This window comes from Musca autumnalis, unplaced genomic scaffold, assembly GCF_047663935.1.
Source record: "Musca autumnalis isolate F117 unplaced genomic scaffold, ASM4766393v1 scaffold_4, whole genome shotgun sequence".
Classification (NCBI taxonomy): Eukaryota; Metazoa; Arthropoda; class Insecta; order Diptera; family Muscidae; genus Musca; species Musca autumnalis.
The window spans coordinates 251,842,009-251,869,039 of NW_027411977.1; the positions used below are offsets into that span (position 1 = coordinate 251,842,009).

Consider the following 27,031-nt stretch of genomic DNA (forward strand, 5'->3'; position numbering starts at 1 on the left):
GCCTAGCTAAAGAAATGTTTTTACACTATATGGCACTTTTAACATATAAAGCTCTAAGTTCCATATGTTTTTGTAATACGGATAGCTATGCAGGTACATCTACCATTATTATTTTGCCATGCCATTTGACGTTTTAAGCCATGGCTTCAGGGTAACATTTCTCAGTGATTTTCATACCTGGCCTACCTCTACTTCATTGTACCATGCCTGATGATATAGTATGGAGTCACGCCTTTAGGTAAATGGCCTGTTTCTCTAAGACGATTCGAATTCAACACTAACTAACAAACTTCGGTTGTTGTAGGAAATGTTTGTATGATTGAAAATAAAAACAATTCAAATATTTTTTTTAGTAGTAGTTCGAACGAATTGGTATTCTAATCGTCTTATTGAAACAGGCCAAACATTTAGAGTTTTTATGTATTCTAAGACCTATAGTAAAATTTTATGGCGAACAAATTTGTAGAATATTTTAATATATAATATATAAAAACTCCTTTTTAAACCAGCGACTCAGAAATCAGCGTCCCAAAAAAACCGAAGTACCCAAGGTTTGGTCTAAATTCAACCATTTTTAGATTTTTGCTCAATGGTTGTAGAGAGTTCAATAGAATTCAATGGTTGTTTAGTGCGTCGCATAGTGGTTAAGAATCGTTTTTTTTTGTTCGCCAGATAACATTTTAAGCTTTCCAATGCATGAAAAAGGACCAAATTCGGTCTGGTAGTTGCAGAGGAATTCAAGGCCAACGAAGATATTTTCATAGATGAATTAAAACAACAGTTTTTTTTGCAAAATATTAAATGAATTCATTCTTTATTTACACATTTTATGTTGGGACCGATGGAATTCATCAACAGTGAAAACATAGGTTACTTATTTACTTACTTATGTATGTGTGTATGTACATATGCAGACACCTACATACAAATAATTTAATTAATAATTAATATTCTACAATTTGTCTAGAAGTCTACGTTTTTATTAAAAGTAATCGAGTATGTTGTTTTTCGTGTGTGTATGTGCGTTTTCCAGTGAAGCTCATTGGAATATGGGGTGCATGTGGGGTGAACTTTTGCTTACGACTGAATGCTAATTATGTATGTATGTATGTACTTACGTAAATTACAATTAAAAAATAATACAGATACATACTACTTTGTCGGTTATAGTCGGGTATAAGTGGTTGGCATTTCAGCCAGTTCTTAATCTCAGTTTCCAGAGTAAATACATATGTTGGGTGTGTTTGTGTGTAATGCATGTATTGTGTTTTTGATTTTGCTCTGATCGTTGTAAAATTATCAACTAAGTTGTTTCTCGATGTACAGAGAGGAAAAAGGGAGGATGAAGTGGAGAATGAAAATCAAATTACAAACTAAGGGATCATCAGGCGTCAGTTCTACCTTTTTTTTTTGATCGTCAGCTCGCTGTTCGTCAATAAACCCTTATAAGAAAACGGCTTTGTACTTGGACTTGGCTTAGATACAAACTTGGTTGCTTCAATGTGTAATGGACAGATTAAGTTCTTCACATTCCTCGGAGGGCGGTCAGAATATGACCGTAAGCGGCCTTCGAAAATCACCACTACTGGCGGACGACACTGACGAACTGTTCGCTGTTGGAGCTGGGGCCGAAAGACCATTGTTTTGGAAATTTGTGGCACTCTGATTGTACTGCCCATACTGGGAATATTCCAGTTGACTGTCGTTGGGGGAATGGAGGTGAGATTTGGAGTCGGCTATTCCACCGATGACACTGCCGTTGTTGTTTCCACCGGACTCAAGGTGTGACGGTGAGGTGTCGCGTTCCTCCAAATTGGTAGTACTGTTTGATGAAGCATTGTTGTTGTTGTGAGGACTAGGAATTCCCAGACCGTTTAGCAGGTGTTGCTGCTGTTGGTGATGCTGGTGCACAGCTGCAGCGGCTGCTGCCGATGTATTATGCTGCTGGGCTCCATATATTTTCGATATGTCAAAGGCATAATTGGCCGCTCTGTCCTGATACATTTTAGAGTCAAAGTAGGCCTTTGTCAGTACGCTGGGATCCAAGTAGGCACTGTAAGCCGCGCTAGCCTGGGCGGCTTTAGACGATTCATACAAAGATCCAGCTGAAGCGGCAGAACCAAGGTACGTATTGCGATCCAATGCAAATTTTGGTACCTCCATTTGTGCCGAAATTGAGCTCTGCAACGAAATAAGGATAGAAAATTTAATTCAGTCACAATATGTTTCAACTTATGAATAATAAAATATCCCTTTGTACACACAGAATTGCTTACATAAATACATACAGAGACGTACATACATAGGTCTGTACATTATTTACGAATAACTTTAAGCCATAAGTACCAATTCAAACGGACACGGACAATAGGTATCGTTTTACATTTTGGGGATTTCGAAATTAACAATGCGGCCGACCATATTGGCGGTCGGACAGACACGATTTCTAATTGTGCATGATGACACTCTACTTAATGGGATTTGGAAACAGTTGCGTCAGCCGACAACCACCCTTGGCCGTAGACCGCCCCGCCCCTCCCCGTTAAACACCATCCGCAAACATTAAACATTGCTGGGATTGAATCCTTTGGCCGCAATTAAAAACTCAAGTGGGAAGGCAAACAATTCGAATCGTAGCAGGTTCTCTAACACAGACCAGAGTACAATGGAAATAAATACAAATACAATTTTATTGCAATGTAATCGCATTTATTTAAAACGTTTGTTCCCCCTATTATTTGCGTCTGCTACAAGCTACAATAACAAACAAAAACACACACACACTGGCAAATATCCTTCCCAAATCATTGCTGTCTGCAGCATAGCGGCCAACAAAGGGTGGCTTCTTCGAAACGTTCTCACATTTTGGTGAGTGAACATGCAGAAATACGCTACCCTCCTTCGAGCAAAGGGTGTCGAGGCTATAATTACATTGTTAACACATCATCATCTTCTCCGGTTTCATCTGTGTGTTTGCACTCGCAACGACAAAACATCCGCCCAGCCTGTCGAACACATTCACACCGGCCAAGGATAGACGCTGTGCTTACACTTAATGCGGTTCAATGTTGTTTTTATCCACGCAATTACAATTCGAAACAGCTTGGGAATTGGGAATTGTAACAACAAATATTGTGATTGCAGTAATCAATTAATTGTCTCGATGTAAACAGAACGCTGGTGAGACTGACGACATGCGAATGTGACCTCTAATGGTGTGTGAAGTACTGGCTGGTTCGAGCTTTGACATTTGAAAACAGCACATTCGTGTTGAAACACAAATACATATCTAAAAGTTTTCATCGCCAGCCTCGCATTTTACATAAATGTTGCAAGCGTCCATCAACACAGTCGCACATTCAAAGCCCGAGCTTTACCTGGCCCACAAACAACAATCATGAATTTTAAAAACTTGATAATGAATACAGCTCCTTGCACAGGACTAACAAGACTGTCACATTGAGTGAATGCCAAAGGTTTCCCGCTCGAAGGATATTGCCAGCACCATGATTGTTAGGGTAATAGGAACGGAGAGCATCTTATGATGATGATGTGCTGCTGCTTCCCAAGAACACACCAAGGGAGATTCACCCGCACTCCATATTCACATAGCTCTAGAGAACATATGTATATATGTATATGTACGAACCGAAGTCTACTGTAGGTGCTCACTCAAAAGGAAAGTGCCACTACCTGGAAAGTCCTTTTACAATTGCTCGAGGTGTGTGGCAGCAATGAATGCGACGTGTTCAAAGTGACATTCGGGCACATTGGAGGTACTACTCAGTTAATTTTTCACGCTTCAGCCATTAAGCACTATGCTTTTCATTGAAATGCAGCTGCCATCCTTTTTGGTTGCCAGAACAATGAGGCAAGAAGCAGCACCGACTCCAGCGCCCTCCTTGCATTGGTACTATGGAAGAGTCGCCAATTTTATGTACATGTCGCTTTCGGGTTATTACGGAAGGATGATTGTCCCCATACAGCATGCATGCAGATTACATTCAGTGGTGCGCGTGTCTGTATGTGAGTTTGTTCATGCATGATGTAGTACATGCATGCTCCCTCCCTTTCGAGGAGCATGGGCATGTGAGTTGTTTAAATGGTTATAATTGAAAAATAACAAGGTGTTACCAGCTCAATGAGTGGCTAAACACTCTTGTTAGCAATCGTGAGCTTGGATGACTCGCTGAATTTAGTGCTGATCCACGTTGGGAGGATAAAGAGCCGTGACGTTCGTAGACTGCTGCCGCTGTTGCCTGTCTGCTATTTTAAGTGGGCGTTCAAAAAGTGGGTAGAAAATTATGTTATTAAACAATCATCGGAATAATTTGCAGGTGCGTTAGCGGACAATAGCGGACATCGTTCCACTCACGAAGAAGACAATGAGGCAACATTCAAACGTGTCTTCTGCTGATCAATGTGTGAGACATGGGTGGTTGTTTGTAGTGTGTTGCTACCGTTCAACAACTATCCCTTGCTGTCCGGACAAAATATGACAGGGCAGAGAAATCCAAGATCCGAGTACCGCAGACATAATTATGCGTTTCCTCTTACAGCAATACTTCGTTTGTTACTATTATTTTTTCAAAACACTTTTCAACGGTGCACAGAGCACTTGAGTTAATTGGTATGTAACCCTTCATCTTGTACTCACCTGTGATGTTGGCGGGTTGGTTTGCGTCAGATGACTGCCCAAATGATAAGCTGCGGCCGCTGCTGGTCCCGGCGCAAAATAGCTTGGAGTAATGCCTGAAAGAAAGAAGGCGTTCAATAGTTTATCTCTTTATTTCTCAGCCCATAAAATTGGTTCTTAAGATAACAATTAAATTTACAATAGGACGTCGTCCGCAAGTGCTTCGAACATAAATCGCTGACTTCATCTAATTGTGCATGTGATTCAGCTTTTTTTTTCATCGGCGACTAATTCCCGCATTTTTTCAGAAAGTTTGTTTCCCTTTTCTCCACAAACTAAAACTGTCTATGAATTATTGTCTGGTCGTCATGGTTCGATTCTTTGTTGGACTCATGCAAATCACAATATCTACGAAAATTTCCTGCACACACTAAACAGGACACTAACTTCTAAAAGTTTGCAATGAAACTCCCAATTTAATGCTGACGCCTGCGAAATGCTAATTACACATCGTCATCTTTTGTACTCCGCATGAAGTCATTTAGTGGAGCAAATATTATCTCCAACGAAGTTTCAATACTATTTCAAATGCGAAAACAACAATAGCCCGTTTTTTGTTCTTGTCTATGTCCTATTCCCAACTAAATGTAGACATTATCTTCATGTCTTACTTGCAATTTCGTGTCAGATAGCTATTTGTCTACTGTTTCTTTTGTTTGTTTTATTTGTTGTCTTTGCTTCCGCTTGAGTTTTCTCTTTGTGTCATTTTCCTGTGACGTGTCACATATTCTTTCAAGCACGGTTAACGGCGGTGAAATAATAATAAAACTTACCGGCTCGGAGGGCCTCAACGGGCACAGAAGGATATGGCATGGGATACGGATAACCATCTCTTCGGAGAGCCTTGGGTTTCCTTCGGGGTCGATATTTATAGTCTGGGTGTTCCTTCATGTGCATTGCCCTACAACAAGGAAAATATAGAGAAATCAGAATATGTCATTATCATCTCCACACAGACTTACCGAAGTCTCTTAGCCTCATCAATAAATGGGCGCTTTTCATCTTCCGTTAGCAATTTCCATTCAGCACCTGCGAATAAAGGTAATACAATCATTAACATACACATTGGAGCGTTCGAGGAAAATAAAACCCAGTAAACAGGTAATAATAAAGTGTGCCACCCCGAAATCGGCTTCGTTAGAATTCTTTGACATTTGACAAGTAGAAACCACGCCATCACTAAAAATGGAACGATACACGCCTCAACAACGTATTGAAATGATGAAATATTCGCAAAACAAAAGCATTTTTGGGTCGTCGTGAAGCACCTCATAGGACCGCAAAACAGAAATTTGTGAAAAAATTGGAGCTGTTATTGTTAGGAAGCCTCTGCATCCTCCACTTGTGACTGTTTGGTGAGGTTAATGGTCCGGTGGAGACATTTTACATTACTATTTCGAAACTAGGTCAGTTAGGGTGAATGGATTGCGCCATTGAGAGATAATTAATGATTTTTTTATGGTCAGAGTTGACAAGCAATACTAGCAACGAAACCATAGCTCTTTTGCGGGAAAGTTGCTCGAAGAGGTGATCACAATTGGCCAGCGAGATCATGTAATTTCACACATTGCGATTTCTTCATTTGGGGCCACATGAAAGATAAAGTCTACGCCGGCCGTCGATTCAATACCTCATAGGAATTCATGAGGTTATCGAGGTCATAAGTAAGCCTCTCTGCTATATGGCAATGCAAAATTTAATGAAAAGAATATCAGTCATTTGGCTGATATTTATATTGTTTCTTGGCCGTTAGCCTCAGGCTGTTTCAAAGTGTCAAGAACTCCCCTCAACGTAATATTGGCTACATTTCTACATTAGGACTTCTTTAGCCGTTTTATTTGAACTTATCTTCAAGTAGTGTAGTTGTTGTAGCAGCATAGAAACCTACGTAAAAGCATAGGTTTGATGCTGGGTTGGCGGCCGCTACCGAAACACTATGGTTTCGGGTCAATCCGGTAGGAAAGAACCAGCTGCCGTGGCATTGACAAGTAGTGTAGTTGGGCACACAGCTTGCAGATGAAACATTGGCCACACGACTCAATATATGAAAATCGCGTTTTCATTAAAGGACTATTGGTAAACAGTAAACTGACCATTTCCCCCGTTCGATGCAACCGACTGTTGGGTTAAATATTGAATTTTTATTAAATATTGGGTTAAATATTGAATTTTTAAAGTAATTCTGTGCGGTATCTCTGAAACCTATGTGAATCGTCATATGAAATCTGAAGCAAATTTGTATATAAGGGAAAGAATAAAATATTTGGAGAAATAATGAACTCTATTGCCTCAAATTTTATAAAATATCGAAAATTTCCATAATTTGTATATATTTCGCACTATATCTACAAAACCGTTAATTTGTCCTAAATGTTTTCTTTTGAAAAAATATTCGCCGGAATATAATACACAACTCTCTAAAACATGCAATTGTTGTGAAATACCTCTATCACGTTGTTTTCAGTATATTTTTCAACTACGATTTAATAAATATGACAATAATGTGGTGAAATCATGAATTCCTATGAGGTATTGAATTCCTATGAGGTATTGAAAATGCAAAAAGAACTGTAGTTTTAGCCCGGTTTAGATGAGGCCATAAAATCCGAACTAGATCTGACAGGACAAAACCCTACTTGGGTTTTTGTAGTCTCAATATGTACTTTAAAAAATGCATACGGGAAGTTGTTTGCATTTTCAGTGTTGTATAGTGTTATTGGAAATTTCGCATATACAAACAGAATGGCACTGCCCATTGAAATCAAAAGACTGCAGGTCGAAATCACTTGAATACTTGATTGGGCAACGAACATTCATACAAATGTGCATATGAGTGCGGCACTTCTTAAACCCACAATATTCTATTCGAGTGACACACAAATCCTTCTTAGGAAATCGCTCCTATGCATAGCCATGTACGATTATGCTACACTTGCTGAAAAATTAACACAACCACAAAAAGGCAATCACATAACAATCACACTTATGAACAGTTAAGACAATTACAATTGTCTTTCCATTACATAGAGAGAGGGTGGGATTCATGACTGCTCTGTTTGTGCATATACAATGATTGGAAAGGATGTTCTACTGTTGATCAAATATAAATTACATTGTAAAAATTCTAGAGGGATGGTGGCTCCATTAACCTCACATATGTATGTATGTATAACAGCATTCATAAATGCGTGCTGCTAACCTGCATACTGCTGGCGATGAACGACTTGTAATATCTCAAGAATCCAATATCCATGTGTTTGTACATACATATGTACAAACATTCATGAAGTGCAATCTGACTGTACAAGCTTCCATACAGGCGTATGGATTTCTAGGGATTCCGAAACTACTGAATACGAGTTTTGATCCAAATTATGGTCTAAATCTACAGAGATTTGAAGTTAATGGTACCACAAAGACGAACAAAAGCTTTTAAGTCGTCCTCACTAGAATACTACAGTCGAACTACTCCATACCGTAGCACTTGGAGACCGAGGAATTACTACGTTATGGAGAAATTTCTTTATAGAGAGGTTATTATATGAGAAAATTTCCACTTGTGCTTTGAAAAAACTACTACGTAATAGAGAAGTTCGACTGTATGTGTATTAATTTCGCCATGGTAACCTCGTGTTTACGAACTATAGTTTTTCACCAATACACTTAAATAGGAAATTTGTATGACTTACCTCCAATATATACATATGCAAATCAACTAGCATTACAAATGATTGCATAGAACGGAGGACTTGATCCAAAGATTAGTGTTTAACCCGAGCTGTTAAAAATTTAAAAAATTGCCAAATTTTGATATATTTACCAGTTAAAGTTATTTTCTGCTAATAGCAAAGTTTGGTATGATGTACTTATTTAATATTTGTTATAAAAAAATCCTTTAATATTCGCAGACTGTGATTGATCGTTTAAATGGAAATTTCATAGTTCAATAATGAAAGCATTGTTATGGCCGAACTACATTCAGTGCAAGAGACACACAGAGCTGAGTATTATTACGCAAATTCATTGCAATAACAAAGGACTAAGCAACCCGCTTTCATTTTGACAGATACACCTGTCAATTGCACGTTGGGATAATAAGTTTCTATACAACCCCAAGAATAACGAACAATGTGAAGGCAGCACACAATAGCGTCATACCCCACCCGTCAAACGCCTTGCCCCTCACCGCCACTGTTAAAAAAACAATAATCGAAAAATCAAAATAATGGAACGAAGAAACCCAAACAATCACTGCCAACACAAAACCCCATCGATGGCTATGAACTAAACTCAACTTTCAATTGAATTCTAATCAATTGTTCGGTGTTCCATTGCCATTCAAGTCTGTTTGTATTCGACCCATTGTACGGCAGTTTTCATTGTAAAACTTTTTTCATAAACTCGTATCTCGTTGATGTGTTCCGTCAGTGAACCGAACGAAATCCACTCAAATGCCCTAAGGCACGCCATGCACCCACCCACCCAATCATCAAGTCAATGTGAATGCTCGTCCCTAGATGTTGTTACTCCCAGCGTCGTTTGCACAAGTTTAAACCGTAGGGAATGTAGTTTACAATAGAACAATGCGGACTAATACTGAATTTTCATTCCTAAAATACCATCCATACGCGTCGTATTCTTCCAAATGACTAAATGAAGTAGCAGGTTTATAATTATTATGAATATTGTCAAACACAGGTTTGAATTGGGAATTTTTATCAGGATGTATTCATAATTATTCCATAGCTTTAAATTGGGTCCGTCTCGATTAAATGCTTACTATTTATCTTATATACAACAAGTAAAAAAGTATCAGTCGGCTTTGCCGACAGAGATATACCCTCAGCCTGTATATATATTGAAACAATTTTTTCCCAAAAAAACATATGTATTTAGGGGTTTTTAAAAATGTTGGGCATTTGAGCCGACAAAAATGTTCATTAGGATTACACTGTGAAACATTTTTAAGGTGATCTTGTGCAAACAATTCGAATTGAGGATTTTTTGAAAGTACATACCCAAGCAACAAGAAACCCTAGTTGGGTTTTGTTGCGCAGATCCAGCTCGGATTTTATGGCCCCATCTAAACATGGTTAAATATTGAGTTTTTAAAGAAATTCGGGACTATATCTCTGAAACCAATGCAAATCTTCTTTTGACCTCTGAAGCACATTTGTAGATAAGGACAAGAATAAAATATTTTGAGAAATAATGAACTCGAAAAACTACGTTTATTCCCTCAAATTTCAAAATATATGCAAAAATTCCACAATTTTTATACATTTCGCACCGTATCTCGAAAACCGTTAGTTTTTTCTGAATATTTTCCTTTGGAAAAATATTCCCTGGAATGTAGTACACAACTCTTCAGAACATGTCATTGTTGTAAAATGCCTCTATGCCGTTGTTTTCAGTACATTTTTCAACGACGATTTAATAAAACTGTCAATAAAGTAGTGAAATCCGAAATGCGAGAATAAACTGTTGGTGTGAACTGTGTTTGAAATACGTGTTGTAAAAGATATGATGCAAAATACCGCTGAAACAACATGAAGAAAGCATTTTAGAGTTTCAACTCCCAATAGTGAAGCCGATACTGACCAATTATGTAAAATTTTCTATATTTTATAGGTTTTGATGACCTAGATGAAGTTTTTCAAAAGATAAATTCTACTTATTTAGGGCTACAATATTGCTAAAGACAGCAACGCCAAATTCCTATTCGTTTCTGAGATAAAGGCCTGATAAATGCAAAAAAGTGTAGATTTAGCCCGGTTTAGATGAGGTCATAAAATCCGAACTGGATCTGACTGGACAAAACCCTACTAGGGTTTTTGTAGTTTAAATATGTACTTTCGAAAAATGCATACTAGAAGTTGTTTGCATTTTCAGTGTTGCATAGTGTTATAGATCAAAAGTTTTGTGGAGGAGATACTAAAAGGAATGGATCTACATTGAACATTATGGAAGTAGATCTCCAGCCACTACATATGGTGCCATAGGGGGGGTTTTACACTCTTCGCAATGTTTGCTCAAGAAGTATGAACTTGCCCCTGAAAAAACATTTACCATCGTAATTGAGGCAGCGAATGCAAGTTGCTTCAACAAAAATTCAAAGTGATTCGATAGCAGGTCTTAAAGTGAACTTATCCGAAATTTTGTGTAGGAGGTACCGGATAGAGTGGACAAATATAGTCCATATTTGAACCTGATCTATATCTAGCAGATATATTAGGATGTGTACAGTATGGACCAATTCCGCCACTCCCTTCAAGAGTTACCGTATGGAAAAAATTTCCGAACATTTTTGAAATTTGTGGGGGAGGTACCTGAAGGAGTGGACCGATATGGCTTATCTTCGAACTTAAACTATGTTTGGACAAAATATTACTTAGGCCAAATTTTGGACCGAATCGGCAGATCCGATCGAGAGTTATGTTGCGCTACAACCACACACGCTCCAATCACACGGTGTCATAGGGGTTTTTTTGCAACTTTAAGGTTATTTTCTCAGGAAGTATGGACTTGCCCCTAATGAAACTTGTACCGTCGTATGGAACGCAGTGAATACAAGTTGTTAAAACAAAAATCAGAGCGATTCGAGAGATGGCTCTAAAGTGAACTTTTCCGAAATTTTGTGCGGGAGGTACCCGAAGGAGTATACCGATTGAGTCTATATTGAAACATTATCTAAGTCTGGTACACATTTTACAATGGGCAAAGTATGGACCAAATCGGTTACTCCCTTCAAGAGTTATCGTGCGCACAAATTTTCCGAAAATTTTCGAACTTTTGTGGGGGAGGTACCGAAAGGAGTGGACCAATATAGCCCAACTTAAACTAAAATTTGAAGCGAATCGGTTTATCCGTTCGAGAGTTATCGTGCGCTCCAGCCAGCCAGACAGACAGACGGACGGACAGACATTGCTCAATCGACTCCAAATTGTCTGAAACACATTTCGTCCAAACATACTTGGGGTCTAAAACCATTATTTCGATGAGCCACATTTTGCCCGTATGAAAGTGTATATACCCTCCTTAGCATAAATGTTGAGGGTATAAAAAATGAACATAAAAATACATAAATCATTTATTAAATGAAGTTTAAACTGAATATTAAAAAGATAAACTTAAATTTAGAGATAAATTAAAAATAAAACTAAAATCCCAATTACGACTTTTACAATAAACAAAAATACTAAATAGCAGAAATAAACGGATTTGTACTACTAAAAGTTGTGTGTTTCGCGTAAAATTAAAGAAATGAGAAATCTGGAAGAAAGAATTGAGTCTATGGAGCTTTCCTTATCTTGTAGAAATGAAGCACTGTTCGCTGATTAATGTAATCACGATAATTGTAAACAAGAAAACCTGATGCTAATTCAAAAGCACCCATGGATAACCAGCTGTGAATAATATCTTACTTCCTTTAATGCAAATCGTTCAATCTTGTAGGTTATAAGACCAAGTCCTATTTTAAAGGTTTCGTTAGATGCTATTGTATGAAATATTGACACAAAGTATGTAAATTCAGTAGAGAGAACTCACAATATGTATAAATTTTAAATTTTTACAGAGTATAAAATAAAAGTCCTCGGATATTTAGATTTGAAAATAAATCATATCGAAGTTTTTAATCATGTAGGTATGGTATATTCCGGAATTTTACAGCCACAGAGACTTGCTAATGTTTTTGCTATCGCAAGATTTTCAGTATTTCGAAAATCTTACATTAGATGTTGGGATTCCTTTTAATCCAATCCCTATTTAACTCTATTCGCAAATAGCACGAATTGAGTTATACGAGTACACGGGTGTAATGTGTTGGAGGGTATAGTTCGACCCGAATATACCCCCTTTTTCGACTTCTATGAATTAAATACCTCCAAAAAGTGCAGATTGGACTTCTAAAATAGATATTGTGTTGATAACCTAAGATTAAAATATTATTTTATGTCACAAAAACGTCAAATTTGATTCTTTACTACAAGTGATAGAGTCTGTGCATGGCAATTAAAAACTTCAGAAATTTATAATCGGACGATTCAGACTATGACTCATAGACTCCAAATCCTTCTCGCAGTACTGTTTGAGACTACAAAACTCATATTTGGGCTATGCCAAAGCATGGTCGAACAAATACCTCAGAAACCAATATTAGAAATCAATCGGCAAACTCTTAGCTAAATAGTGACAAAACACTTTAAGTCGAAAAATTCCATTGTTGTTCCCGCCGTATTCTCTACATTCGGTATAATGTTACAGAAAAAGCATTCATTTTTTAATTGTGCGAGTGGAAGTTTTTGAACTCGATGATATTAAACAATTTGCTGGACTCAGTTCTTGCAACTTATCGGAGTTAGAATTTAAATATTTCTTAAATTAAAATTATTGCTTCACCTGTTACATAGTTTTGACAAATAACAATCGATCCTTAAAAAAACCCTACATAATTATTCGCTAATAATAAGCAAATTAATCAAGAAGGACTGTACCCTTGTCGATTGACCACCTGTATCCAAAAGAGTTTTATATTTGTCATAACTTGTAATCGGTTGGAAACGAACTAAAAAATCGTGAACTTTGATTTCTGAAAAATTAGTAACAAAGTATCAGTCGCGTTTGCCAAAAGTTATGTGCCCTTAGCCTGTGTGAATTTGCGACAATGAACAGATCGAATATGGGCTACACAACCCAAAATATTTTTCAGCAAAAATTATGTATTCAGGGAGTTTTTAAAATGTTGTGGGATTTTTGGGCGAACAAAATTTCCAAAATATCGAAACTTTTGCGATATTTATCTTAACGATTGTGGATGTTCCGACTAAATACGAGTACATGCAAAATGCATGGTTTTGGTAATAAATTTAATTTAGATAAAAGCGCAGAAGTGTTAAACATTTGCGGAGACGGTACCTGTAGAAATGGAGCGGCATAGTCCATTTTGGAAATGGATCTTATTCTGAGAGACACTCCTTTCAATAGTTACCACAAGCCATTTCACTTGGTCTTCGTAGTATTTTGAGCATTGTAAGGAAGCATGGACTTGCCCACGAAAAATAGGATATCGCTGTAAACAAGACTACAAATGTCAACAAAAAAATGTCCAAAGGCTCCTCGAACAGTCTTCATACTGCATTTATGTTGAACTTTTAGGATGGAATTAACTGAAGATGTTGTCCATCCATATTCTCTTGGAACTTGATGTACGTTTAGAAGTAATTTTACGATATGTGAGGGAGTGGTCGATATCAGGTTCGATCTATATCAGGAAGAAATATTGCGATGTGCAAAGTTTAGATCTAGTATGCACAATTTAAGCGACAAATTTTTAACTTTTATGGCGGAGGTAGTGGTACATATGACTTAAATTTAATTTGGTCAAAATATTACGAGATCCAAAACTTGGACCAAATCGGTTGATCTGTTCGACAGTTTTCATGTGCTCCAGCTTGCAGGACAAAAAGAGATACCGACGGACGGATTTTGCAAAGTAATTCCAAGTTGTCTGAAACGAATTTCGATGAGGTATGTACATTAGCATCGTATCAAAGTGTATTTGTTTTAATCTCGTAACTAAAAATACAAACAACTTCTAATAGGCATTTTTGGAAAGTACACATCGAGACCACAAAAATCCTAGATAGGTTTCGACTTTTCAGACCCGGTTCTGATTTCAGGCTTCATCTAAATCACACTAAAAATACCTTTTTCGCATTAATTGTTTTCCCGTATTTAGCAATCTTGTAGCCCGCCCTCAGGCAGTAGCACTAATATTTCATACAAATCAATCGAGAAAAACTGCAAAATCGATAAATATAGAAAATTTTACATCATTTCTGAAATTCTAGTCAATAGCTGCTAAACCATTAGGAGTTGAACCATGTTACCTTTACAGGAAATCTTAGAAAAAGTGTGCTTAACAATTCCATGGAACAATGTGAAGATGTAAAATCCTTCCTTTATTTTGTTTCAGCAGTATCTTATGTCACTCTTTTTACATCATGTATATCAAACACTGTTGAAACGAACAGATTTTTCTCATGTTTGGCAATTCACCACATTATTGATATATTTATTAAATGGTCGTTGAAAAATATTCTATAGAATATTTGAAGCATCTCAAAGAAAGCTTATTCGGATTTTCAATATTGAGAATGCAGAAGATATTGTAAAGGCAATATGTGACTATTTTAGTTCGGCACCACAATAGATGAGGTTAAGCGGGAAAACGTAACGGCCACTCCATGGGCTTCCATAATTTGTAAGTTATTGCTATATATGTGTAAAAGACAGTAAAGATATTTAATTTTATATTATTGTGTGTGTGTTCGACCCTTTTGATATCAATAAAAAACCAGAGTTGTTTCAAGCTCAAACAACTCTGGTTTTTTATTGATATTTAATTTTAACAATTGCAGATACATCACCTGCAGAGGAGGAGAGTAACAGAGAATCTATTGCATACATTTGGTTAGAAGGGGAAATGACATGCATAGAACCAAATTGTGACACAATTACTTTAATCTTGCAAATACTCTGTTATTATTATATAAGCGGAATTTTTTTAATTTTATCCTGTGCAAAAAGAAAAATATAAATAATATGAAACGAATAATAACTCTGATAAAAAACTTAATGAAATAAATTAACTTAATATTCTAATAAATTTTATTCTTATTCTACCAATATTTTTTCTAATTTCTAAACTAATAACTAATTTTTTCTTGGATTCAGATTCGCAAATCACAACGAATTGTTCTTTAAAATCGCAACTCAAATGTGTGCAATTTTAAGCACATTCTGACTAAAAATCTTACAACAAATATGTTAAAAATTACGCACATTTGTGCGGCATCCCGTTGCCTATGATTATCATTGCGATTTTCAACAAAAATAATTTATAGAGTGTACATACACCGTGATAGAGACATTAAATTCTGGTTAGAAGTTGTTTTCACACGTCTACCTTAAAAATGTTGGACAGTGTTATACTTCGTTGATGATAGGGAAAAATTCAAGTGGGTTTGCTAAATATAGCAGATTTTATCAGTTTTTGACGCACACAAATTAATTTTTCGTCATTATTTTCTCCTACCGTTTAGCAACAAATTTGTCTGAAATAGAATAACAAAATTTTGGTGAAGCCAGTGAGACAAATTTCTAATTGGCTTTCAAGATATAGTCCACGAAAAATCCTTTATAATCCTTTGTGGAATAGACATTTTTTCATGCATTTCCATTGAGTTTTATGTCTCGAGACCTCAATATAGCTCGAATATGACATAACAAACATGGAGTATATTCATTACATAATTCGTATTTAATAGTGTAATGATATGGCATGAAGAAGTAACTCAGATTTCATTAGAAGTTTTTTTCAAAAAGAGTATAGGCAAAAATAAAAAAAATTTAAATAAAAAAAATTTTTGTGAGAAAGATAAAAAATACTTAAAAAATTAAGTTTCAGTGTTTTATTTATAAATACACTTAAATTTGGAAAATAATTTGTCCCTTATGCCAAGTTTACACATGCGCTCCAAAATCCACTGGATTTCACGACATCCTGAAATACACCCCGGAGTTTACACTTATTTTTTGTCGATTTAAAACATATCACAATGATCAAGGTAGATGCATATGCGAAGCTGATCGAACATGGATTTTTAAAACAAGTTGTTGTACATTGAATTAATCATCAAAAATATACGACAATATAGAACTTTACAACTTTATTTTGAAAATTATCGTAAAATTATCTATATACAGTATTAATTGTGTATAGTACTAACAAATGAAAAAAAATTATTTTAACGTTAGGATAACATAATAATAAATTATGATAGATAAAAGTTGTGCACAAAACCTGCAAAAATAGCGCCGAATAACACCTTCTTCTCCTGTTTTCTGCCATACAATTTTGGCCTAGTAGAAACTAGCAGCAATCATGTTCATTGGCATCTAATCTGATACGTTGAATTTGACATTTTTGATGAAGCTTTTGCCATTTCCGACATTTTCCGTTCCCGTATTTTTTTAAGAAATTTGTATGGGGAAGCAATTTTTGACACTTTGCTCTTTTTTCTAACATTACCATTAAAAATATCATTGTAACAAAATTATATAATATTTTTTCATGTAGTTTACAAATTTTGATACTAAAATTTTTTGTGGCAGCAATTGACCATCTACCTTGTTTATTGTGATACGTGAAAAGTGTTGGAACTTTTGGTACTTTTTTAGGCAAAAACAGGGTTGTATATCATGTGTACTGTGATTTCGATGTTGATTTCGCTGAAATCACGAAATGAGATGATTTCATTTTTGTATGCGAAATCATGATAAATTTTGCTTGATTCCGCGCGAAATCACGAAACGCCTTCGAAATCACGAAACGACGCCGAATGTAAACCAAACATTAGCCTCAATAAGTATATTCTTCCACATGATGGAATCCCTCAAATAAAACGCTTGCCGTTGCCAACATTTTTAATTTAAATGCAAGCGTTTTATTTGAGGGATTCCATCATGTGAAAGAATATACTTATTAGGCAAAGCGACAAATTATTTTCTACTTTTAAGTGTATTTATAAATAAAACACTGAAATTTAATTTTTTGAATTATCTTTTATTTATAACTTTTTAGTAAATAAATGTTTTGACTACTGAGAAGTCCATAACCAAATTACAGTCAATTAGGTCGACAATGTAGATAAAAACTTTAAAGTGTCTGAAATCGGATTGTATTGTTATAAGGCGGCTACACCAAAATCTGACCAATGTCCACAATTTTTTGTGGGGAAGTTTCTGTACAATTGGGAACTCCAAATACCAAGTTGCAGCCAATTCAGTACTAAAAATGAAGACAAAATCCTCAAAACACCTTAAATCGTGTGGTACCGCTATATGGGGTCTATAGGAAAAAATGGACCCATATGGGTTTTGGTTTCGTAATGATGTATTGTCATCCAAATCTGAAAAGTGCGCAAAGTTTTAGTTCGATTGGTCAACTGCAACTGTGTTAAAAATTAGTTACCAGATTTGAACTAAACGGACACCAAAGCAAGTTAAATAAAACACTGTAAAAAATGTAATAATTTTTGTTCGACCAAAACATACCGGTGGGAGCCGGGCCCCCTGCCTAAATCCTAAAGTGATGTGTACGTTTTCTTACAAAGGCACTAAACAGGTTTTTTCTTACGGACCCAGCACTGTTTTCTCTGAAATCTAGAAAGTATGTATTAGGTTTTTCGACTCTATTTTTTTTTCTTTAGTCTGTAAACGTTTTCTCGATAATGTGTTTTTATTAGAAACTCTCCGATAGACATGTCCATTGCAAGCATTGGATTGGAAAATAAAAAAATAACATTACGCCTCACTTTTATAAATAATTTGAAAAACTTTTCGAATTGCAATTAACGCTCGTGCGGATTTAATTAATCACGAGTTTGGTGTATGTGTACTTAACAAATAAATAAAAATTAAAATACTCGAAACAAAGTTGAACAAAAATTGACTATAATTAATGACAGTTGAAGTCGCAACATTAAGATCGAGTGTCGAGTAGCGAAAGCAGAGTACGAAACTCGAATTAAATTTTCTGAAGCACCCTTCAGATTCTTTCAGTTTCATCAGAGTTGTTTATGTTGAATGTTGTTTTTTTGTCCGTTATTATTTGACTCCAAAAAGGAAATTCGCACCGCCATTTTTTGTGCAACACCGAACAGTGCCTTTTAGCCTTTCATTTAAAGCTTTGTTCGTTGTGACTTTCATTGTGCAGCTGTTTGTGTTTGGATGTGTTGGGGCGGTTATTTTTTGTAATATTTGACTGAATAAAATAATGAGCCCTTTGCGAGTCTTTTGTTAGGCTTGGCTTTTATTTGTTCGTTTGTTAATGTAGCAAACAGAACATTTCAAGTGTAAAACTTTGACATTGCATAATAATGGGCTGGCTGGCAGTGGCTCTTAGATGGGCATTTAAGGAAAATGGCATAGCTTCAGAACGAATGTGTCGAGGGAAAATACTTTTACCAGTGAGTGAGAGTGAACAGTTCGATTTGTACCACACTTCCATCTAACAATGAATCGATGGACTCTTGTATGGTTGGCTAATTGATCACTAGACAGCGGAATTTTATGCAACCCCTATTTTTGGTCCGATTTATGTCAAATTTTGGGACTGGGCATATTTTTGGCTTATGATTACATTGCAATCGAAACATATGACATATGCAAAATTATGCAAAATGCATAAATTTTTGCATATGCAAAATTTATGCATTTTACATATTTTCTTATGCAACAAATATTTCAATAATAGGTACAAAAATGTTTGTGTGTACAACTTTTCTGTTTAAAATTCTCTTCAGACAAGTCGATAAAATATGGAAATGTATAACCACAGCCACAACCTTAAAAAAAGCGAAAATCGGGAGGTATCGCCTATGGGGGCTATATGAAGGCCTGAACCCAAACCGACAAATTTTAGGTGGAAAGTTTTTTACTCCCAAGGAAGACTTAATAACAAATTTCAGCCATTTCGGAGGGATATTGAGGCCACAACCCTTAAAATACCGAAAATCGGGAGGTACCGTTCTATGGGGGCTATATGAAGACGTGGACCTATACCGAAAAATTTCAGGTGGAAATTTTTATACCCACATCGAAGACAAAATGACAAATTTCAGTCATTTCTGTGGGATATTGAGGCCAACCTTCAAAATACCGAAAATCGGGAGGTACCATTCTATGGGGGCTATATGAAAACGTGGACCTATACCGATAAATTTCAGGTGAAAACTTTTATACCCCCAACGAAGACTAAATACCAAATTTCAACCATTTTGGAAGGATATTGAGGGCAGAACCTTCAAAATACCAGAAATCCGGAGGTACCGTTCCAGGGGGGCTATATGAAGACGTGGACCTATACCGACAAATTTCAGGTGGAAAATTTTATGCCCACAGCAAAGACAAAATGCCAAATTTCAGTCATTTGGTGGGATATTGAGGCCACGACCTTCAAAATACCGAAAATCGGGAGGTCCCATTCTATGGGGGCTATATGAAGATGTGTACCTATGCCGACAAATTTCAAGTGGAGTGTTCTATACCCACAAGGAAGACTAAATACCAATTTTCAGTCATTTCGGTGGGATATTGAGGCTACAACTTTCAAAATACCGAATATCGCTAGGTACAGTTCTATGGAGGCTATTTGAAGACGTGGACCTATGCGGACAGATTTCAGTTGTAAAGTTGCTTACCCCTAACGAAGACTTACTACCAATTTCGGTGGGATATTTAGACCACAAATCCTTGAATATATTTTTGCATATGGTTTTGCATATGCTAATTTTATGCAGATATGTACAAATATGTCAAAATATGCACGATATGCAGAATATGCAAAATATGCAAAAATTCCTGGGCCTAATTTGTTTTATTTTGTAATGAAACGAGTTTCTGTCTAATCAGATTTTCTCTACGATCATCCTAACCATATATGCATTTGCATAGGATTCCGCTGTCTATTGATCACAGTCAAGGTAGAGATTTGTAAAGAGGTTTATTTTTTGTATCAAATCATCTCTAAGTTTTTGTTTTTGGAACAAATAATCGAATACTATCTTCGCTTATAAGTAAGTTGCTTACCCCTAACTTTACAACTGAAATCTGTCCGCATAGGTCCACGTCTTCAAATAGCCTCCATAGAACTGTACCTAGCGATATTCGGTATTTTGAAAGTTGTAGTCTCAATATCCCACCGAAATGACTGAAAATTGGTATTTAGTCTTCCTTGTGGGTATAGAACACTCCACTTGAAATTTGTCGGCATAGGTACACATCTTCATATAGCCCCCATAGAATGGGACCTCCCGATTTTCGGTATTTTGAAGGTCGTGGCCTCAATATCCCACCAAATGACTGAAATTTGGCATTTTGTCTTTGCTGTGGGCATAAAATTTTCCACCTGAAATTTGTCGGTATAGGTCCACGTCTTCATATGGGGCTATATGGAACGGTACCTCCGGATTTCTGGTATTTTGAAGGTTCTGCCCTCAATATCCTTCCAAAATGGTTGAAATTTGGTATTTAGTCTTCGTTGGGGGTATAAAAGTTTTCACCTGAAATTTATCGGTATAGGTCCACGTTTTCATATAGCCCCCATAGAATGGTACCTCCCGATTTTCGGTATTTTGAAGGTTGGCCTCAATATCCCACAGAAATGACTGAAATTTGTCATTTTGTCTTCGATGTGGGTATAAAAATTTCAACCTGAAATTTTTCGGTATAGGTCCACGTCTTCATATAGCCCCCATAGAACGGTACCTCCCGATTTTCGGTATTTTAAGGGTTGTGGCCTCAATATCCCTCCGAAATGGCTGAAATTTGTTATTAAGTCTTCCTTGGGAGTAAAAAACTTTCCACCTAAAATTTGTCGGTTTGGGTTCAGGCCTTCATATAGCCCCCATAGGCGATACCTCCCGATTTTCGCTTTTTTTAAGGTTGTGGCTGTGGTTATACATTTCCATATTTTATCGACTTGTCTGAAGAGAATTTTAAACAGAAAAGTTGTACACACAAAAATTTTTGTACCTATTATTGAAATATTTGTTGCATAAGAAAATATGTAAAATGCATAAATTTTGCATATGCAAAAATTTATGCATTTTGCATAATTTTGCATATGTCATATGTTTCGATTGCAATGTAATCAGAAGCCAAAAATATGCCCAGTCCCAAAATTTGACATAAATCGGACCAAAAATAGGGGTTGCATAAAATTCCGCTGTCTACTTATAAGCAAAACTTTATCCATGCTGCAAATGACAGCAAATTGTGTTTCTAACGCAGTTGAGTATAATGGATCTAATATTGAATGTTACCACATTGACAACACTCACGGTGCTCTTGAAGCAACTTTAAATGGAAGGTGCTTACACCTGGGAAGTTTTTGCGGATTCTGAAACCACAATGTTTATACGAGTAGATGAGAAAAATCAAAAAACAAAAAACTTGCAGGAGCGCTTTTTAAATAAATCGCGATTCTAGTTGATATTTCTAGGGGTGTTTTAGGTTTTCACGATTTGCTTGAAAACGATAAGTCTTATCGATATTGGACTAGAGAGAATCTTTTGGCTGTGAAAATCCTCTACAAGAGTGGCTTTCGTAATTTTTTCCTGTGTTGTACCATTTTCGAGATATATAAGTTTAAGTTGGGAAATTGCAGTCATGACAATTGTTTTATAAGGAGGCGATACAGTCAATGCATTGTCCCAATTTGAACTTCTATATCTCAATAACGGTAAAACCTACGAAAATATCAAGAAGATCAATCATGTAGAGAATTTTCATAGCTACAAAATTTTCTTCAGTCCCATTTCGATTGGACTTGCGGTTTCCAAGTAAAATCGTGAAAACCTAAAAACCCCTAAAAATGTCAACTTGAATCGAGATTTATTTAAAAAGCGCTCCGGCGATTTTTTTTTTTTTTTTGATTTTTCTAATCTATGAACATTGTAGTTTCAGAATCCGCAAAAACTTCCCAGTTGAACCACCTTCCAATTAAAGTTGCTTCAAGAGCACTGTGCACTTATATATGTGTATGCCTCAGTATTAGGTTGTACAAACAAACCGTCATCTTAGACTGCCGTAGTGGTACATACTTCACCGAAGGAAGTATTAGGTTTTAATTTCAATCAAAATCGAATTGAAAAATTCAGCCAAAACAGAATAAAGCGGCAAAGGCCATTGAAAGGTTTTTTTTGTTTAAATCAATTTAAGTGTATCACTAAGCAACAAGAAAAAATTAACCATATTTTAGAAGACAAAAAAGAAGACGGCGTATTTCCCCCTGATTTTGCAAGTTGATGAAACTTCATCTTCAAGATCAAAATCGTCAGGGTCAAATGTCTTTTACATTTTTTCTCGGGTTTGTTCTCTGGATATCAGACCCTTAAAGATTCGAGGAAACCCCCAACTACAAAATTTTAGTTATGATCTCACCCTGTAAAAACAGTTCTTAAAGGTCTGTATAGCAAACTAACATCAAACAAATACGACTTTTTATCCTGTTTCTCTCTGGTTCCGTTCCATAGATAATAACCCGTTCCAAAAAATTACTCTTTGAGCAACATTCTAGAACATCTTAACTTCCTATCTCTTAATTTATTTTGAGTTTTAAAACCAGCTTCGTTGATCTGGTTTAATACCTAATTGGCATTGTTTACCGTTAATATGATCTGGCACTTTTTTAGTCTATCTGGAAACCCTCCTTACCGAGGTACTCAGTACATAATTTATACCCACTTTATTATAGCTGATGGCAGTCCATTCTCGTGAATTATAAAAAAACAATCAATCGCAAGATAGAAAAAGATTCGTTCCGAAATTGGAACGAAATTGTGTGAAGGTGCCCACAACAGGTCGTACAATTTAATGTTCTGGGGGCTCAATCTGTTTCTATAAAAATCTGAAATGAAAATTTTATAAAGAATATACCAGGAAAAATGTCTAAAATTGTCTTTTTCATTTCAAAAAAATCAAAAAAAAATTTTGATACTACATCAATGATTTTTGGTACGTAGATTAAGAAAAAAATCAGCATTCCAAATCTGTTTTCGTTACTAACTTTGATCGTTGCGCGCAAAAGATATGACTGTTTTAATTATGATAATTAGAAAAAATTCTAAAAAAATCGCGGCTTAATATAGTTAGCTGTTATATCCTATTATCGTGAACTGAATTCGTAACCTTTGCGATGATGCAAAAAAATAATCGCAATGTCTCAATGGATTGGCGAAAAATCAAATTTGTTAAATAATTTCACGTATTTACAAACATATTTTTGAAACAATAGCGCTCATACTTACGAAAAATATATAAAAAAATTATAACAGCATCCAGACATTTTGAGGAGTAAAATGAAACCTAAGTTGTGAAGGTTGGAGCTATAGTATTTATGTTATTTGCAAAAAATACGAAAAAAATATTACGAAAAAATTAAAATCATATTATTCTAATTTTATTTTTTTATGGTTTTATAGAAAATGTTGGAGAAAAAATGTTTGAGTTCTTCGGCATTTTCGTCAAAATTTCACGCAATAATGATGATATTTCGTTGTAACAAATTTTTCGCTTAGAGTTTTCCTATTGGATAATATTATTAGAACCTTATATCAAATCACAAGGAATTCCAATGGTGGCATAACGTTAAAATAATGTTATATTATATTATTATTATATTATTATGCGCATCCGATTTCAATAATCACCATTAAAAAATACATCATTCTATGCCGTTTCAACGCGATCCATCAAGAACCGTGGATGTAGCATCGCACTCAATTTTTAGAAAAAATCTATTATATCTCTGGATTTACGAGATTTTTTAAATATCTGTTTTCGCGCAGTTTAAACACGCGTATCGATCTATTTATTTGAGTAGAACTGACACATCCAAAACGCGATTTATTATGCGATATTTTCAAAATAATTTTTTGCAAATTTTCGAAATTTGAGGAGTATCATATCCGCCGATCTAGTGGGTGGATTTTTACGCGTCGTGGCTTGTTAGATTCAGAACGTAAAAAAACTAAATTTACGCGGGTTTCCACGGAAATCGATTGACGTTTGTAAATTTTAAACCAAAAAATAGGTTTTTGGGAAAAATTTACGCACAAAAATTTCGTGTTTGGACGCAGATTACTGTGATCCTGTGAAGGCTACATTCTCATGTTATACATTAAAAAAGCGAAATCGCGAGTACTATAATCAAATAATAAGCTTTTAGGGAAATCCAGCTGCGCGTCCCGATTAGAACAAAAATTCAAAAAACCCGATTTTTCTGGTTTCAAAATGTCAGCATCCGTTTAAGGTAGATACAGTGGATATATTAAAAAATGGTACATTAGAAACTTCAACTCTGAAGTGTACTCTTTATTTTCTCCTTTGAGCATTAAGCTCTACATTGTGTTGTAAAACCACTAATTGGAAAATAACATAATGAAACTCGTTTTCTTCAACGATTTTTTCCGATTTTTTTTACATTAGTACGACCACAGCTTCCGCTCAATTTGGTATTTTAAGAAACCCCTCGGTGAATCGGGCTAAAACAGTTTATTTTACCGAAATGCGGTCAAAAGTTATGGTATAGTAAAACTGATCGCGAGTTACAATACCCCATACCTCAGTTTCAACATAAGTTAATTTTCCAAAAAAAGCTTGATACATATATTTTTCATTTCAAATTTTCATAGAACAAGAATCCAGCCACAGCACAGTGGATCCACCCATTGGCCAAAAATAAAAAAAATAATGTCAAAATTTTGGTACAACTTCTGGCAACTCTGATAGCTATGACATGGACCTTTTTAAAAATATATTAGTTTTTGTTTCATTCGAACGTGATCTTCTTAAGAATAGCTGACTAAAGCTGCCCTAGAATAGGGTTTCTATGGATATATTAGCGTATAACTCTGTTATCTGACCACGTACATTAACATAATTGGCATCAGTGGCAAGATGAAGAAATCTTCTTCCAAATTTGTCTTACTTTGGCGGTACGTGCCTTCCGGGAAGAACGCTATAAGATCTATATTAAATTTTTTTACCAATTTTCAGACAAAAATTTTGATTTTTTTAATCCGCTAAATTGGTTGGATTTTATGTTGTTTTAGAGATTGTTTTGTTTCCCCACGTCTATTTTTGCATCATAAGATAATCGGGACCTTTGTTCATGTCATTTTGTATTAACAGCATAAAACAATTCTTACCGTATACCCCCTTCAGAGGGGAAAGGGGGGAGAATGTTACGCTCGTGGTTTCTTAAAACACTCTTCGCAGCAGCACAAAGCTGTAATCGGCGCATTGGCTTGATTTTTACACTCTAAATATTTTTGGCCACTTTCTCCATAAAAGTGGATCCACTGTGCATCGTTTACATTTTTTATTTCAGGTTGCATAATTTTTAGTGGCAGTCACTGTACATATAAGGAAATAAGAATTCTGCGACATTGGGAATCATTTGATGCCAAATTTGAATTCTAGAATTATGCGTATTAAAGCCACCGAATCCAAGATTTGGAGGCTAAGTTCTTGGTTTGGACAGACTTCAATTTTCATTCATCTCTTGGGGAATTATTGCAGGAACAAAACGTGTACATTTCAAGAAATCAGCGAAAACATCGTTAAGTGCTGGATGCCCGTTTTTTCATAGATTTTTGTCTAGTGTATCCCCATCCCTTCGTACATTCGCAGAACCGCCATCTGCACGGCATTTGCACTTGAAGCCCAATCAATGTCGTATTTTCAATTATGATAGTAAGTAATAGTTTATTGTTGTATCTGTTATTGGCATTGTTATTTTCACTGTTTTTGTTATTGTTATTGTTACTCTGATAAGTATTTAATGTATATTTTGTGGTTTGTCGTCGGATAACGTAAGTGCACACACACGCACAAACAAAAAAATATCTAAACAAACAAAAAGTGTTTTTTGTTGGAATGTCTGGCACAAATAATGAAAACATATTGTTGTTTTTGTTGTATTTCGCTTTTCAAACAACACAAGTTTCGGGGGAGAAATGGGCATTTTCCAATCACGTCATTGTTGGCAGACTCATTCGTTTGTTGCAGCATCATAGAGTTTTTAATGACGTGCCAGGGCTGAGACTGTTTTTGAACGGGATGGGGATGCCATCCTTCTGCCTGTGTTGGCGGCTGCGGAGGACAACCTAATAACAAGTACGAGGAACGATGAGTACTTGACAAACACCCTTACTGCTTGGCAGCGGCCGGAAACAAGAAAAATAACAAACTCTAAAATCCAATTGTTACTCTAGAACGTTGGATGTGGAAGCTTTTTATGAATTGGAAATGTTGTTGCGAGGAAAGGCATTGTCGACGATGCCATCCATTGCTGGCTTGGCTGGCTGAGTGAGTGGTGGGCTTGCCAGGCAAAGTGTTTCCTGGCTCCATATCGTACTCGTTATGTTGTTGCGATTGCCAGTTACAAATAGAATAATAGCGTTCGCATTGTATGGCATAAGGCAACTGACGGCGACCGAGGAGGCTGCTGACGCAACCGTTAACGTCTTTTGTTCGAAATTTTTGATTAGGAAATTAAATCATATTTATCTGAAGTGGTCTATCAACCGCAAAAATAGAAAATGTATCCAGCCTGAATGCCACACACGCAGGCCGGGCATACGAAACGACACTCTACGTACATACATACATACATACACACATCATTAAGGACACATTTAATTTGTGTCAACCATTTTCGGTTGCCGTTTTGAAAGTCTTCCACCATCGAAACGCAATGGTGCC

General features: G+C 36.0%; 1 protein-coding gene across 1 annotated transcript in view; it reads right to left on the reverse strand.

Annotated features, from left to right (window-relative positions):
- Nucleotides 1–825: 825 nt before the first annotated feature.
- Sox21b (SRY-box transcription factor sox21b) overlaps nucleotides 826–27,031 on the reverse strand; it is a 52,133-nt gene continuing 25,927 nt past the window's right edge. The window contains exons 4-7 of the mRNA XM_073987171.1: nucleotides 5,659–5,725; nucleotides 5,470–5,597; nucleotides 4,658–4,752; nucleotides 826–2,181 (exon numbers count right to left, since the gene is read on the reverse strand). Coding sequence (XP_073843272.1) covers nucleotides 1,546–2,181; nucleotides 4,658–4,752; nucleotides 5,470–5,597; nucleotides 5,659–5,725 — 926 coding nt within the window. The 3' untranslated portion in view covers nucleotides 826–1,545. The remainder of the gene's footprint in view (nucleotides 2,182–4,657; nucleotides 4,753–5,469; nucleotides 5,598–5,658; nucleotides 5,726–27,031) is intronic.